The sequence below is a fragment of the Montipora capricornis genome, chromosome 6, assembly GCF_036669925.1.
Source record: "Montipora capricornis isolate CH-2021 chromosome 6, ASM3666992v2, whole genome shotgun sequence".
Lineage (NCBI taxonomy): Eukaryota > Metazoa > Cnidaria > Anthozoa > Scleractinia > Acroporidae > Montipora > Montipora capricornis.
Genome location: NC_090888.1, coordinates 58,282,257 through 58,299,756, shown reverse-complemented (window position 1 = coordinate 58,299,756; position 17,500 = coordinate 58,282,257). Strand labels below are relative to the sequence as shown.

At 40.0% G+C, this 17,500-nt stretch overlaps 1 protein-coding gene across 1 annotated transcript in view; it reads right to left on the bottom strand.

Annotated features, from left to right (window-relative positions):
- Window positions 1-1,664: 1,664 nt before the first annotated feature.
- LOC138050696 (uncharacterized) overlaps window positions 1,665-17,500 on the bottom strand; it is a 17,786-nt gene continuing 1,950 nt past the window's right edge. The window contains exons 3-15 of the mRNA XM_068896998.1: window positions 17,236-17,300; window positions 15,795-15,969; window positions 14,775-14,991; window positions 14,171-14,272; window positions 13,119-13,318; window positions 12,557-12,710; window positions 11,888-12,060; window positions 10,912-11,058; window positions 8,162-8,333; window positions 6,698-6,779; window positions 6,571-6,617; window positions 4,818-5,072; window positions 1,665-1,952 (exon numbers count right to left, since the gene is read on the bottom strand). Coding sequence (XP_068753099.1) covers window positions 1,870-1,952; window positions 4,818-5,072; window positions 6,571-6,617; window positions 6,698-6,779; window positions 8,162-8,333; window positions 10,912-11,058; window positions 11,888-12,060; window positions 12,557-12,710; window positions 13,119-13,318; window positions 14,171-14,272; window positions 14,775-14,991; window positions 15,795-15,969; window positions 17,236-17,300 — 1,872 coding nt within the window. The 3' untranslated portion in view covers window positions 1,665-1,869. The remainder of the gene's footprint in view (window positions 1,953-4,817; window positions 5,073-6,570; window positions 6,618-6,697; window positions 6,780-8,161; window positions 8,334-10,911; window positions 11,059-11,887; window positions 12,061-12,556; window positions 12,711-13,118; window positions 13,319-14,170; window positions 14,273-14,774; window positions 14,992-15,794; window positions 15,970-17,235; window positions 17,301-17,500) is intronic.

Below are 17,500 nucleotides of genomic sequence, written 5' to 3'. Positions count from 1 at the left end.
TGATTATATTCAAAGACACAACAAGGCAGCGGCATATATACATTGGAAAACATGTCATCGTTACAATATCCAAGTATTGGACAAGTGGTATGAACATGAACCAGCAACGGTCACTGAAAATAAGGAAGTTACGATACTTTGGGATATGCAAATACACACAGATATAGAAATGGCAGCTAACAAGCCCTATATAGTGATCAAAGACATAAGAACAAAATCTGCAAACTCATAGATATGGCGGTACCATCAGACAGAAACACCTCATTAAAGATCATTGCAAAACTCTCCAAATATAAAGACCTAGATATTGAAACAACCAGAATATGGGGAATGAAAACAGAAACAGTACCAGTTGTTATAGGTGCTCTCGGGCTCATCGAGAAGGGACTGCAAAAACACACGGAAAAATTCCCTGGAGCAATTAACATCAATGAGGTCCAAAAAAATAACTTTATTAGGAACAGCCCACATACTAAGGAAGGTTTTGTCTTAAAAGCAAAATTTATCAGCCCTGTTGTGCCGCCCTAGGACATGGTTTGGACCCGGCCCTTCAGGAGTATACAGCAGACTGAAAAGCAAGAATTCACATAATAATAATAATAATAATAATAATAATAATAATAATAATAATAATAATAATAATAATAATAATAACAATAATAATAATAATAATAATAATAATAATTAATGATGATGATGATGATGATGATGATAATGACACCTTATTCCAAAATGGCCGCCATTTTAGAATTCTTTTGTTTGATAGTAAATTGGCCCTTTTGGCCTCGCTTTCAAACGTAAAATTCAAAAGGATATTTTACCGTGAACGAGGCCAAAAGGGCCAATTTGCCATCAAACAAAAGAATACTAAAATGGTGGCCATTTTGGAATAAGGTGTATGGACTCATGGCAACCGATCTGAACATTTTCTTTATTTTTCGAGGTGTGCTGACAAACTTTCCCAAGAGATCAAGGGTCTTTTTCAACGAGTGCGCGTCTTTGCTAACTTACGCGCTCTACTTGTATTTATTTCTTGCTTCTGTCGAATTCAGTTCTAATTTACCTTGACTGTGCAGCAACAACACTGACGCTGAAAAGTGCATGCAAAGAGGACACAACGACAACTTACACATTTCATTGCAACCGATGACACAGGGACAACGTAATGCACGGCGTAGTTCATGCAAATTTTTTTTATCACAATTTGCGATCTTCATTTTTGAACCACAATATAAAGAACGTCACCAGAACTTAAGCAAAATAGTAATGTTGCACCCCACTTAAGCAGAAATTAACGCTAAACGATGTCCAAGAAAAAAGATCGATACGCACATCTAATTTACTTTTGGCTAACTTTGTTTTGGGAGGCGCGGTGGCCTCATGGTTAGAGTGCTCGACTCCGGATCGAGTGGTCCGAGTTCGGGTCCTGGCTGGGGACATTGAGTTGTGGTCTTGGGCAAGACACTTCACTCTCACGATGCCTCTCTCCACCCAGGTGTATAAATGGGTACCGGCGAAATACTGGGGGTAACCCTGCGATGGACTAGCTTCCCTTCAAAGGGGGAGTAGAAATAATCCTAGTCGCTTCATGCTAATGAAACCGGAGATAAGTGGCGGCCTGATGAGCCTCCTGGCTCTTAAGCAGAGACTTTTTAAACTTTGTTTTTGAGTTTTATTGACTCAACTTAGCACAATTTTATTCAAAAGGTGGTGAACAATCGTAGATCTTTTTAGTGTTTGAATTTTACTGATTACTTATAGTGCGCGTGCGCTACAGCCGCCATTGAGGTGTCTATTTGCTGTAGTCCTCAGAGAATTAATTCTGTTGGTATGCAAAAAATTTTCTCAAGTGAGTGAATAGGATTTATATCAGTTTCCGCAACATTTCCAAGAAGCAACCATTCTCCAATATTTCTGGTCAGCGGTCATCATGTGAATGCCAGACCCAGTAACTGAAATAGGTAAAAAAAAAAAAAAATCTAAGATTCTGAAAGACTTCTGTTTCTTTTTTTTTTTTTCAGAAATCAAGCAGTCATATACTCGGAACAAGAAGCTATACTTCAATAGAAAAATACGTTTCTGTACTTGTGGTTGCTTCAGGATTAGGGTAGAAGGAAAGAAAACTGAAGCATATAAGTTGTGCACTCTCGAGTTGTCGTTTTATCTTTTGCTTTGGATACTCAGCAAATATGAACAGAAACGTGGACATCTTGAATTTAAAATCGAAAACTGAGAAAACATCGCGCTCGCGTTCGCGCCTCACTAGTTTTTCCCATTTTACTCTCTCGTTTTTAACATTGACCACTCCATAACTTTGAAGTTCTGCTAGCCTACGTAGCTGGCGGGAGAATGGGGAGAGGTCCGGGGTTATAAGCATCGTTGGTCCCCATTCTTCGGGCGGCTTCGCCTCTCGTTATTTGCCTCCTGCGCCAACAAATCCTGCCAGTTACGGACGCTAAAGTTTTGCTTTCAATAAATCTCTCTTGAGTGTACGTTGTGATGCACCGGTGCAATCAATAGCATTACATGGAATTGTCCAGAGCTCAGTTTCATCCAATATAATTCCCAATAATTTACTTACTGTCACGTCTCACTGATTTAAAAGTACGTCTGATTCATTATCTTTGCCTTAGCAAAATGCGAGTCGAAACAATTTTGTGAGAATATTTGAAATTCCGGTAACGGTTTCATACTTTTACGTGAATAAAAAGTTTTTCGTCATTTACAGTTGTTTTTTTTTTTTTTTAAAGTAATTAACGTACTTTTTAACAGGGGCCTATGACTGAGCGAGCATTTTACAGATCGATCCATCTTTAGACTACCTTTTCCGCAAAAACAAAGGCAGTTTCGGTTCGGTGGCGCAATGACGTCAATTTAGTTTCTTGCCACTAGTCATCGGGCTCCTGCTGAAGTCTCATTCTTGAGAAATTCAATCAAAAAATAAATCGGTTCGTGAAAACGCCGTTACAGGAATATAGGGCAGTTGTTCGCTCCTAGTCATAGGCTCCTGTTTTTACTAATTTTTATCCATTTGTTAATGTATTATTTTTTCTATATAATTATCGTAATTTGTCATGTTCCGGGATGTTCCGGAATGTTCCATGTTCCTGTTTTACTGACGCCCGTTCATTTTGGGGAGTTATTTGCATAAAGACAATGGATTTCACTGAAGCATGATACAGTACCAAGAATAAATAACTTGTTTTAGTATATACCAAGAGAAAATGATGGGACAGAGAGGGAGGCTCAAGGCGTTGGCCGGGATATGTTATGTCCACAAAAGTTATTTTTAGACGAGCGGTAGTCTTTGTTCTATCGGAAGTCTGTCTTCTGAGACGTCCGCATGCAGCCTTGCCTTGCTCTCAGGTTCTTAGTGAAAAGAGAAAATGATGGCGCGCGTGGAAGGCTGATGAATATATATTTTCTTTCAAACATCGGACCGAGGTTGGCTTGCATGTGGACGTCTCGGAAGACTTCCGCTCGTCTAAAAATAACTTTCGTGGACATAACATATCCCAAGGGCTGGACCGGGAGCCTCCTTCTCTGTCCCCTCATTTTCTCTTGTATATACGTACTAAAACAGTAGACAGCGTTGAAGACGCGCTCTGATTGGCTAACTCCGAATATCCTTTTTTAATATATACTATAAAACAGTTGATAGCGTTGAACTCGCGCGCTGATTGGCTACTCAAACTCCGGATATCCTTTGCTATTCACCTCCGAGCAATTCGCGCGGAATTTGGGCCCGAAAATGTTGTAATCTTTGCAGGAATAAATGAGTTAAAATCATCTTTTTGTGCTATATTATCTCACTGTTTGAGTATATACTAAAACAACTATTCACCTCAGTGTCGGTGGCTAGTGATGGATATCCACCACTAGCAACCTCCACTTTGGTGACTAGTTGCTAACTATTCATCTACGAGCAACTTGGGTGGGATTTGCACACGAAAATATTGCAGGATTAAATTAAATGAGTTAAAATCATCTTTTTGTGTTATATATTAGGGCCGTTAATACGAGAGAAAATAAGCTGCGGCTTACTCTGGCCGCGGCTTCCATAAGACCCGAACACCTCGTATAAATGGTACAAAATCTACGTTCACGGCTTTCTCAAGCCGCGGCCTATCCTGGCCTGGGAGTTTATACTCGTATAAATAGTTCCTTTCGCGTATTATGTACGCCGCGGCCAGAGTAAGCCGCGGCTTATTTTCTCTCGTATAAACGGCCCTATTATCTCACTGTTTATTATATACTAAAACAACTATTAACCTAGTGTCGGTGGCTAGGGGTAGATAATATCCACCGCTAGCCACCTCCACTTCAGTGAATAGTTGTTAACTGCTTTTATGTAGAGAACGCCCCAAAACGTATCGCATTATGGCATGGCAGAAATAGCGAATAGACCAATTTCGACAAATTAAAAACAAGACATCATCTCGAGGCTCTAGGGAATAAATATAAGGTTTGTATGAGTTTATTTCCCAGAGCCTCGAGATGATGCCTTTTGTTTAGGACTGAATTTTAATATATCGAAATTGGGCTATTAACCTTCATCAAATGTGGATTTTAGCTTTCGCAAAAAAATAAAATAAAAATCAAAAGGATAATTTCCACTCACGTCGACTGGCTAAAAAAACCTAGTGCAGTGCTCTTCGCCACTCGCCAACCAAACCAAGTGTAATTGTAATTTAGACTCGGCTGCGTTTAAGACGGGAAGGGATTGAAATCTCTTTCCGTTTGATTGTGTGTGAACGTTGCGATTGGCACAGCAATAAGTTGGCGATACACCGACTGACAAAGTTTTTAATACATACCAGCCCATTTCATTCCATTTGATGTAGTTCTCTGCCAAAACGTTTCTGGCTTGACCGACACCAAGTTTTCTGGTATCCCAGTGCTCATTAGCAAGGAGGTCAGGTTTCGAACATCAGAAAAGTACTCGGAAGAAATTACTTTCCAGCTGGCACCATGGTCGGTACTCCGGTGTATATTCATGCGGTGGTCCAATCCAAAGAGCTGCCCACTTTTTAGTTCCAGGGCAATAATACTCACGATAAACACATCAATATCTGGAAAGGCAGCATTCAGGTTTTATTGAAAGGCAAATAGCATTAAAAGGAAGGTGGACAAACCATAGAACCAAACCTGGTGTGGCCATCAAAAGGGTCAGTTGTGTGTCAATCAATTCGTAACTTCAACATCTTCGGCATACCCACCCCGAGCTCTTCACTACGTTTTGCGCAGGGTTGTGGAATATGTGACCCATGGTCTGAGAATTTCAGCCAGAAGTTTCAGTTCTCCAATCATCTCTATTTTCAAGCGCCCGAGTGGCCCAACAAACGCCATTGCGCGAAAAAGACGAATTTGAGGAGAGTAAATTGCATTTCAGTTGCAAGTCTCTTACAAAGAGAGGACTGCAGAAGATATTTTTAAAAGCATCGAGTCGAAAGTATAAGTTACTGAAGAATATTGCTTATAAATCTTGACGAGCTCAGTTTTTTGACTGGGGAATTTGAAATTTTAACGAAGGTACGGTCACGGATTAGAATCCCGTCCAAAGTTGGTTTTTTTCAGCCCTTCTTTGAACTAAGTTCACTCTTTCTTTTATAAGAAACGCGGTCTAATCTCGGGGCCGAGGCTGAATGTTTTTCTTCTTTTTTTTATTTGAGCCTGTCTTTGAAATGTTCTTAACATGTTCTTAAAGTTGTGTGGCATACTGACTTCGACTACAAACTGATTTGTTCTTCAGTGTATCATGCAATAAGAAAACCACACTGTTAATGTTAAAAAGCGTCCCTGAGTATTTGAGTGAATTGTCCTGTTAAAATATACTCAGTTCTCATTTCTTTTACCTTTATTTTCCCTGCTAGCAAAGGTCTATTTTCTTTTGCGTTCACTGGCCTGACGAGTACGGGAAAAGAGACCTCTGCCATGGGTCGAAACTCACTTTGATCAAACCACCGTCCACGACCTTGGACAGCACTGTTAAAAACACATGCTCTGTGATATGTTCACTGACTGTCACTTGAGCCAACTGTGTCTTGCGCATTCCTTTACAGTAATTCCGCTGTTGTTGAGTGAGCCCACACTACACGTGAAGTATCACGTGAGGATTCGGTCGCTTAGTAACCGCCACGCATGCTCAACACAGTGAGCTTCGACCTATGGCAAAGCTCGAGGTCTCTTTCCCTTACTTGTCAGCCCAGCGAACGCAAAAGGAAAGAGACCTCAGCTAGAAGGGAACCTTCATTTACGGTACTCACAAAACAAAAAGCAAACGAGCGAAATAAAGACGTTTTTAATTGACTGTCAGCCTTGGTATGTTTTTGGTATGTCCTTACAAGTTTGTTCAGTAATCTCAGCCTGAACGTTCTAATAGAAAGGTTCTTATTGAAAAGTGACTGTATTCAAGTACGATAATCATCTCACTTAGAGTGAAATTTGACGGTTCAATGAATGCATGTGGGGTTGCCTGAGGAGGATCATTGTGAAGACCTTTCGAAGTGACCAGCACAATCTAGTTATGTAATAAAAGGAGAAATGAGCTCAAATTAATATTTCTGTCACCTTGCCATTCCTGTCCATCACACGAGAAAAAACAACTGCTCTCTGTTCTAAAAATGAGGGAAAAATCCATTACATTGGAACTCAGAAGATTCATGAAATTCAAACAAAGCTGAAGAAGGATGCCTACCTTAGCTCTGTGTACATACAGACAAAGAGACATCCAGAGTCTGGATCCAAAAGGACAGTTCTCCTGGAGTACCCTGGAAACCCTACGAATCAGGATATTAATTGAAATGTGAGTGCTACGCGACCAACGTTCGTAAATTAAAAAACGCGTCCTTCTCAATCACAAGCTCCTTGCCGTGAAATAACACGTTGAATAAGGGTTTTCTAACAGAAGGAACTTCGCTACTATCATTTCAGTACAAATTGACTTCAAAAGGAAACTGAGAGAATTTGTTAAAATTATGTCCAATTTTAAGCCTTTTAGCTTTGATTTAAAGAACCGGTTATTAGCCATCAAAAACTGATAAATTCAAAGTTGCTGTATCATTGCACAGAGCTTATCTAATATATTGCATCGGACACAAACTGATTTTCAGAGATAGCTCATTGTGCAACGCACTTTCAATCCAGTACTTTATTCTTGGTTCAAGATTAATTTGAAGACGATAGCCTTGTCAGTGAGTGTGCTAAATAATAATTACTAATGAAGCAAAAAAAAGGAAACAAAGCTCCCCACATACTAGTACCCACGGCTTATTCCCGTCTGATTTTGTAGCTCAGTAATCCGGGGGTCGTGGATTCAATTACCGCAGAGTTTTTCTCTGTCCTTGTGTGGGACCATTTGAAACAATTAAACAAACAATCCATTACAAGGGTTTACGCTCAGGTGGATTACTCTTCTACGAGCCTACAAGGCCCACCAGGCCGGCGCTTATCTCCGGTTTCTGTAGCATGAAGCGATTAGGAGTAATTTTACTCCCCCCTGGATGGGATGCTAGTCCATCGCAGGGTTACCCCCAGCATGAAATTCACCGGTACCCATTTATACACCTGGGTAGAGAGATGCACTGTGAGAGTAAAGTGTCTTTCCCAAGAACACAACACAATGTCTCCGGCCAGGACCCGAACCCGGACCACTCGATCCGGAGTCGAGAGCACTGACCATGAGACCACCGCGCCTCCCACAAGGAGGATTACTGCATGGGAATAAAGATGGCACTTAAGAATTACACTGTAAACGAGTTTTTTGTTGAAATGTGAGCGTCACACGGCTATAACGTTTGTAAATAAAACTTTCCCTCACTTTGTAACGTTTTGTGTTTGTTTGTCTGTGTTTTATTTTTAACCACTTTCAGTTATCTTTTCAAGTCGCTGGGCAGTTCTACAGGTTAAACTTCCAATGAATTATGCTGGAGATGTAAGTTCCCAAGCATGCAGAAGGTATAATATAAATGAATCTGAACCTAGAAGGCAATTTTAGAATTAAATGGATGTGTTTTCAACTTGAACATTGGTATTGGTTTCATTTTCAAGCTTCTTTCTCCTCTTCGTTTTTTTTTTTTTCATTGCCACTTGATTGCTGCTATAATAATTCTTATCTTTTGCGAAAAACCTGTTGGGCTATAGCTACTAGCAACAAACTTACCATCATACGGAGGCATTGGCTCAGCCATACACCCATAAAGCTCTGCGCGCATAACTCGGACGCTCTGGGCCGAGGTTGGAATAAATCGAATATAACGAGCTTTCACTGGTTCAAGAAGTTTAACCACAACTGTATACTTCGCTTCATGCTTATCCTTTGGACCCTTCAGCTCCTTATAAGAAATGCAAGCCAAAATTCATTTTTGAATAATCATTGAATGTCATCACTGTAAAAATGGCTTAATCATGTTTTAAAAAAATTTTACCTATTTCGTAGCCATAGTATGCTTACCTCGACTCGTATTTTATTGAATGAAGGGGTAGTTTCTAAAGAAACTGTGATGCTGCGTCGATGGGGAAGTAGTATACAAAAATTTGGTTTTATCAACGGAGTTGATAATGTAAATTGGCCACCGTACAGAGATTCTAAAATCTCTGTACGGTGGCCAATTTACATTATCAACTCCGTTGATAAAACCAAATTTTCGTATTTTATTGGTTCGATTAAAGGACAATGCATTAATTACGTCATGAAGGTGTAAAGTTAACTTTATTTTTAGTGGTATTTTTTCTCATAGACCTAATCGGCTAACTCAATGTTGTACCCAATTCAAACCCTTTGGGAATAAAACGTTTTGTTCCAGGTATTTCCATATCATTTAAATATGAATGCTACATTATCATGCAAATACAACACACAAAGAATCTTAGTCCCCGGTGAGATTTGAATTGGGTACAACATTGAGTTAGCCGATTAGGTCTATTCTTCACCCTACTCTCTATGCAACTTAACGTTAACCAGGTAATAACTTTTAAACAACACAAATCCAAGCTTCGTGGCGAAAAAAATGTTTATCGAGTACACATTATTTAAGTTATAACAACAGAGATAAACTTTGAAAGACTGTTAGGCTGAATAATTTTCAAAATCCCAATTGCAATTCATTTTTAATCATCTTCAATTTTGCCCATCCCTTCCCTTTCTCCTTTTGTATTTGCTGTTTTATTCAAACCTTCCATCAATATTTTAATTTAATTAGTGCTTGACTCCAGTCGGTGAATTTGGCTACTTTTGTGATACATCCCAAAATGATTGACGTGAAAAATATCGCGGCACTTTTTCACCATTGAAAAACAGAAAGAAAAACCAATCGTAACTTGTAAGTTCGTATTTTCCGGCGTTTTGCACAAGTTACATGAAACTGATTCAAATTTTCGACTTGGTTCACCGCAATATCAACTACGCCCGTTGCGATTTTTAAGTGGTCATTTGTTTTGTTGTTGAAATCAAAATTAACTATTTAACAAATAAAGAAGCCTTGACTGTGCTCTGTTCTGTTGTAAAGCACGCAGGAAGCGGCTAGAGCATGAAAGAAGTGTAGGGGGAAACACGAGCCGATAGGCGAGTGTTTCTCCCTACTTCTTGAGTGCTCTAGCCGCTTCCTGCGTGCTTTACAACAGAACATTGCACAGTCAAGGCTTCTTTATTTGTTTTATGATAAAAAACAAGTAATTTTCTTCAAAAATTCTACTTTATTTTCAAAGCGCGCGCTGCTTGTGGCGAACTGAGATGTCGTCAGCACAGTGCTTTATACTCTGATAAAGCACGCTACTTTGGACCAATCAGAGCGCTTGTAAGAATGTTTAAGATTATTTGATTGGTTAATGAAACAAAGGCTTGTCAAAACATCAATCAACTGGAAAGTGGCTTGACAGAAATCACACAAAATTCGAATTTATGGAAAAACAAGTGTCTCAATGTTCGGTTTCAGTCCGTAAAAAACAGCAAAAAAGAGGATCTAAATGATTAAGTTCAGTGAAAACCGGCCGAATTGTTGCCCATGAAAACCTGCACGTTTCCGACATGACAACTGGAAAACAAACTGTTCATTGCTTGCGGCTGGAATCTGAAAACCTGTTGGGAATTTTGTAAATGAAGAACTCCAGCGTGAGGACTTTCTGAGCTTGAAAGAACTGCTGGACCGGGCGACGGTTGAGGTCTTCCATCCAAAGCACTTGACAGAATATCTGAGCAAGCCTTTAACTGACAGCTTCAATAATACCCAAGGTAAAATTCGGAAATTCATCTGCCATTTCTGCGAATGATGGCGTGGGCTTTCGTTTGTTCCGTGCTTTGTACTCTCATAAAGCACGCTGTTTAAACCAATGAGAGCGCGCGTTATATAGAAACTTTATTATAATATTCCATGAGCACGCGTTGGATATGAGATGGCAAATAGCCAAAGAGGCGCGTAACGCCGAGTTGGCTATAATCAGTCTCTCATATCCAACAAGCGCAAATGGAATAACTGTTTTTATAAAATTTTCATTAATTTCTGAACCCTTGGACACTTACAAATTAAAGCCAATCACTTTACGACTATTAAACCTCAAACTGCTGGACGTCACTTGACTAGCGCTTGACGTTTTCAACGGCGGAGGATATTCATTTGCCTCAGCTCTTTATGGCGTGGAAGCTACGTTATCCAACGTATGAACGGGACAAATATAGAAAACAACTTTTTATCTTTCATTTCATGAGAACTAAAGAATCAAAAGAGCAGTGGTTTTATTTTTTTCATTGACTGAAACATCACCGCTGAGCATAGAGGAAATTCAATATGGCGGCCTCTGCAGCGTTGTATTCGTTTACTTGAATCTAAATGAACGAACTATCACAACTTCTAACGCCAAACCACAAACCTCAAACCGCAGTGGATCTAAAGGTCTCTAATGATCAAATATACCCACCTTGGTTTTTCCATTTTCACTGTACTCAATCCAGTCGATGCTGTTATTGCTGAATTTGAGTTTAAAAGTCTTTACGAAAAATGTAATCATACCAGCAGACCCCTGGGTGGCAACCCTTGTTACTTTTCTCAAGGAGCCAAAATCAACCTGAAACAGGAATTAAATGTATGTAATGTAAATTACTTTATTACACATAACATGAGAATTTTATTTCATAAAGCTCATTTTAACAAATCTATTCGCTTTATTTTCACATGTGGAAAAGGCTTATACAGCCAATCAGAATGGCGTACAGCTATTTCACATGTGGAAGTATAACCAATCAACGATAGCGTAAAGGCGTTTCCATGCCAATCACTCGTGCATCTCGTGCAAATCGTAAATTCTCGATCGCAAATCGATCGTAAATCGCGTAAAACTTGCGATCGTAAATCGCAAATCGTAAATTCTCGCCTTATGTGTAATAAAACCCCTTATGTGTAAAAAAACCCTCACTCGCTCGTTCCTCGCTCGTTCGGGTTTTTGACACAAACAAATCGTGAATAAAACCCCGTACGCCGCACTTTCTATGACGTAAACTATATATAGCATATCGCCAAGCTTCCTTGGTGTTTATCGGTGATCGGTAAAAATTATTTCACTTGACGTTCAAGGTAGACTGGACTGGAATGGATCTGTCGGACCAATCCCCTTATAAATAGGTTTAAATTGCCTACAGTCTTTTGCTTTAGTTTGCGTGAAAGGAGTTTATAAGCGCTTTATTCACAATTGCAATTAAATAACTGCTAAGTAAAAAAATGAATATTGTAGTTTCTTCACAGCTTACATGCACAGTGACCACGGAAGTTTAGTAATCAGTCTGCACGGACACACTTTTACTCTTTCAGTCTACAGCATTCGACTTCATAATAATACTTGTATCGTATAGTGTAAAACCAATAATCTCCAAGTCACGGTCTTAAAAAAGTTGATTTACCTGAAGATAATCCACTCTCCCCAGTGGATCTTGCCAGGCCTGCCAGCCATACGGGAATTTTCCAATAACCTTGTTTAGACGGATGTCCGTTGGATTGGATCGGTTGGTACCTTGAGTTAGAGCTTCATCGGGTATGTAACCGGATTCCAGCCCAAGTGGATCGATACAGTTCACTAGGATGAGAAGCATTGCATGGCTTAATCTGCGAGCAGGCTTTTCACGGATCGGGCAAGCGATTTCATAGGGCAAGACTTTCAGTCAGCTGACATCTTTCTTTTTTGCTTCACAGACACAAAGTGAGCGTGCTTGGCGCTATGCATCAATTTATTTGCCTTCTCTCAATCTTTACAAACATCAGGAAACCAATTGTTAGATGCTACCCAGTCTACAGTAATTCTATGAGTGACTGTATTTGACAACTAGGGTCCCATGCAAAGGAGGGGAATTTGAAGCCTCGTTCCAGTCTAGGACCATTCAGAGGTTTTTGAATAGTGTTGCGAAAAATGGTACCAAAGAAGGTTGAAACTCGAGAAGCTCCTGTCACACTCAGTCTTCCCTCCCACATTTGTGGAGCACATTTTTCATTTTGCGCACTTCTTTGGTTGCGTGCGTTACGTTTATTAGAGTAAGCCAAAAAGGGATTGCCGGTAAATTAGCTTTTAAACATACCGGGCGCGCCTGCAATTTTGCAGCCGTACATCTCAAAGCGCATGCAAATCAGGTTCTCCCAGTCCAGCGGTCGCAGTCGGAGACTGTTAGCCTCGATCTCGTTAATCAGTAGATGAAAAACTGGAGTGAATTGGTCTGAGTTCCCAGTAAATTCCTACCGAGAACGAAAAAAGACATGAAAAATTAATAGCATTGCCGATATAAAGTCAGACGTGCTTATGAAAAGACCGTCTTTGACTAGAAACGATTGTCCATTCGGCTACCCTTCACTTTAAAATCCGCAACTGACAAGAACTCTCTTTCAAGGAGATAGCTAGTGCACAACATTCGAAACACAACAATTCTTTATTAGTGACACGTAAATTATATCCCGTTGTCATGCATGACTGATGCGATTTAATTTGACCCTAAATTTTACCATTTTTCGAAACTGCAAGAAAGCCCTCTTGGAAAAAGGGAGCTAGTCCCACCTCCTTGCAATTGAATGGAAAGTTTGCTCGCAGTTTTGCATTCGTCACTTAAAAAAACCAATCTATGTCTGACAATCAACAAATGCTGTTACCTTTACAAAGCCATGTTCCGTGTAGTTGTGCCATGTCTCTTCATCGGTGCTGTACTGTATCACATACTTTTTCACCCAGTGTGCTTTCTGACTTCTTCCGTATGTCTTCACACCGTTCACGTGTGTTTTTCTCGTAAAATCCACCTGAATGTATTGTTCCGTGTTTTCGGTAGATGCGCACCACGCATCGCTACTATCGCCTTTTGCGACGACGAAAATGAAACAACGCAATGAGGATCAAGAGAAAAATCTGAGAAAAATATTTGAAATTTAAAGGAAATGGGGTGCTTCATCTAATTCATTTGAGGACACTCAAGCCTGGTTTTTTAACGACCTTGATACCTACGGGTGTGTAATTCTTTTAACGCAGAAGCGGTCTGATTATCAAAAATGCTCCTCTAGCTCTTTAAAACAGAACTTCACCAGCTCTTCGGAAAATGCAAAAGATGACCTTTCACTTGATCAGTTGAAATTATGGGATATATTCATTACATGACGTCATCGAAAGTTATGCTAAAAACTGCGTTCATAACTGCGAGGATCATAGCTACACTGTACTTGAGGATCATCCACGAAGTGTGTTAATTTGAAGGCGTTGTAGAGTTAGTCCTTCCAAATGCCCAGTTCTGTTAACTGGAAAGCGTCTCTAGTCTCAAGAACGTGTGCATTTCATACACAAACCTGTACCACGTAAAGAAAACTGACCAGACAACAAACTTCGTTGACCTGGCTTATGAAACAGCGCTCTGGTCAGAAGCATACACACCACCTATCCAGATATTGTAGACGTCCACAACATCAAAGCGAGCAAAGTCCCTCTAAAACTAATGCCCATGCATGCATTCTCTTTTACTAATCACCGCACTGCGTTTCAATCCGTTGTGGAATATAATACTACCTAGAATCTGACCGGCTTTCTGCCACGCCCGGTTATGTAACTTAAGTTCCCCTTAAGCTCCTTTCTTTAAAACACAAACCTTTTTAAGCCTTCTCTTTGAAATTGGACTGTATAGAACGGACTATAAGATAAGAGAGGGTCTCAAATAACTTACTTGGTCTGGCCTGAGTTGGACGTGTTTCTGCGTAGGAGGAAGATGCTGTTAGCTGGTAGTCTTTGATTTCGCCGGATGCCATTCCAAGAGTTCCTGAACACCCTATGAATGAATTAGGTAAACAATTTGGCGGTCATTTCGTCGTTCTGTCAACAACGAGTCATTTGACAGGTTAAGTGAATATTGTGGCGTAATTTGAGTGGAAAGAGCACGTAAAAACATATTTTGTAAGGCAGGGTGGCGAGTGAACATTGTAACGTTCCATAGATAAAGTTGTCCGATAGCACTGCACGAAGGAAAATATACCCACTTCAGTTTTGATTGAATGATGCGTAGAGGAACAGTCAACGAAATTGTAATCACTATAATTTCCTTCGAGAATCATCCACTCTTCTTTCAAAGAAAACAGCTAGTCAGATTTTTGTGATTCTGTTTCGTGAAAGTACGTTTTTCTAATTTACGGCCCTTAGTTCTGTACAATTTTTCCTGACTCCTACAAAGAAATTCACTTACAAGTGTCCCACTTAATTTTCGTCAACAAAATGTTCCCGATTTTTCATTACAGTGTGTCGAATAAAAACCCCTGTATAAAATGAAATCTTACCTGGAATCTCCACCTCGATACTTAATGTCTCTAGAGGGGTGGAGTAGGGGACGCCTTTGGTTATCACATGGCCTGGTGGATTCTCGCTGTATTCCTTGTAGTACAGCAGTTGCACCGGTGTAGCGATGAAGTGCTTGCCGGTGTTTAAGGAGCGTTGGCTGTCGAATATTACATTGAAGGTAAAGTTTGCTTCAGTCATCCACGGAATTTCATCAATCTGAAACGCAAGCAATCTGACATGTTGTCGACTTTGGCCATTCGTCAGGGCGGATCAGAAGATAACATTGCAAGATATAGAGGATATTACATGACCGTCCAAGGTGGCGAATTTTATCTTTGAGCGGCTGATAGTATCTCTCACTCTGGCTCACTCGAGAGAGATATCATACCAGGTAAACTTCTATATCTTGCAAGGATAATACAGATAAAAATCTTGCACGGCCTCGCTATTTCGCGCGTGAACAGGATGCACTAATATTTTTGACTAACATGTCCGTAACCATGATGACATCGATATTATCACATATCAAAGATGAAAGTATTATCTTCACTTTCAAATTTTTAGAACAAGAAAAATCCTGGTATTTCATCGATATCTATATAATCATATACTTGATTATATAAAATATGATATAATAAAATATATATTTATACATTGGTGTCACTATCTCAATTTTGATTGGTTTCAAGCACGCAGCTAAATCTCCGTTACGTCATAGCTACAGAAAAACGTTTTTATATATGCGGAAGTCACGTCACGTAACACGCTGACCAGATGCTTGATCAAGTAATCATAAACAACTCTCGTTCAAAGATTAAAAAGAATTTTGATGTCTTTAACTGTAATGTTAACATGCACTAAACTTGGCCCTTAGGAATTAAGAGCGCGCGAAAAGTAATTGTGAGCTTAAAAAGTTGTTTAATTACTTACAAGTTCGGCTTTGGCAGATAACACAAACCTCGGCGTTGATAATTCTTGCTATCATACTATAATAATTGTTAATTATTACATGCACTTGCCTTGAAGGTCACACTGTCATCTTTCTGCTCCACTCGATACTTTCCCATGAACTGGAATGAAGTCACTTTCTTGAATTTCACAAAGGGTGTCAGCATCCATATCACGTGAACGCCTAGAGCGTCTGCGAAGGAATCGGAGTCGTGTGACACGGTAAAACCATAATCATAGTCAGATCTGAAAAAGTAGTCCTGTCGTCAGTGGAAGAATTATGGGCGAGGAAGGGAAAGAGTGAGAGATTCTTCCTTACATTTATGTCTGGATCCTCCCCTATTATCATCGTCTTCAAGACTTTTCATGATCAACCTCGAAGATAAGGTTAGACACACATGCATGGCCAAACTATTTCCCCCTAAGAGACCATTTTCGAATTCTCACGGCGGGACTGGATCTAGCATGAAATGGAGGCTAATGCGGGCAAATCTTTTCACACTCAAATTAATTTGCCTGCATTAGCCTCCATTTTATGCTAGATCCAGTCCAGCCGTGAGAATTCGAAAATGGTCTATTGCACTGGGTCGGATCCGAGATTTAGTCAAAGACAGGAGCCCACGTGCAGGAGCCTCGCTATGCAGTATATCCTTGAGGCAACCTTTGCACATATCTTTCTATTTTTAGAACTAACCCTCCAGCAGGAGATTCACATTTATATCAATTTTCATCAATTTGCGTATATTGTTCGTGCTTTTTTTGTCTTCGTTTGACAATAACTTTATTCTGATTGGCCATAATTCTGAACAATGCGTGCAGGGCCAAAGAACTCGTGGCGCTCTAAAAATAGAAAGATACTCGCAAAGGTTGACTCATTGGTCTTGCATACGAGAGGCAAGCTCGTACTCATGGGCTCTTTGATCAAAAGGGGTTTGAAGAATCGAGCGAACACTTTTAGCTGGATCTGGCATGGGGGGCATGCCCCACAGGATGTTTTAAAAGGCAAACGTTGAAAATGTAAATTTCTTTCATTTCCATGGTTGAAGTATTGGCAGCTATACACACCCACCCATACACTCACGAAGGATAGCCACAACACCGGGAACTTCATACCCTACTCTTCTCGAATAGTGTGTGGGTTCTTTAACGTCCCACAGGGAACTTATGAACATCAAAGATACTTGTGAGACGGGGTTTACGGTTTATAGTCTTTATCCGAGAAGACTTTAAAGTCCAACCATTTGCGGATGTTATTACAAAAGCAGCACTTTCTCCTCCGTTATTTTAAGACCCTGAGTGTTGGTCCGGCAGGAGTCGAACTCACGACCTAGCGCATGGCACTCCGGTGTTCAACCAACTGAGCCACCGGTGGGGTGGCAATAGCTTTAAAATTCACGATTTTAGGCTATTTCAAAGAAAAAACGATCCTGTGCAAACGTTTTTCGTATTAATTAGGGGGTTAGACAGAACCATCCCTGGATCGGCCCCAGCTCTGTTGAGCTTTTGACTTACCCGTACATTATATCAAGACTGTTACCAATGGAATGTCTAACCTTCAAATTCAATCGAGGTTCACCCTAAAACCAAAAATAAAAATATCACAGATAGCTAGATATACCGGAAGATGTTATTGAACTAGCGTGAGGTCCGTACTGGGAAAATATTGACCGAGTTCCTTTTTTTGCAAGTTTATAGACCGAGCCTGAAAGGCTTGTGCATTATATTTCAACTAAACTGCTATCGAGATCAGATCCTACATTGTTAAAAGAAAACAGGT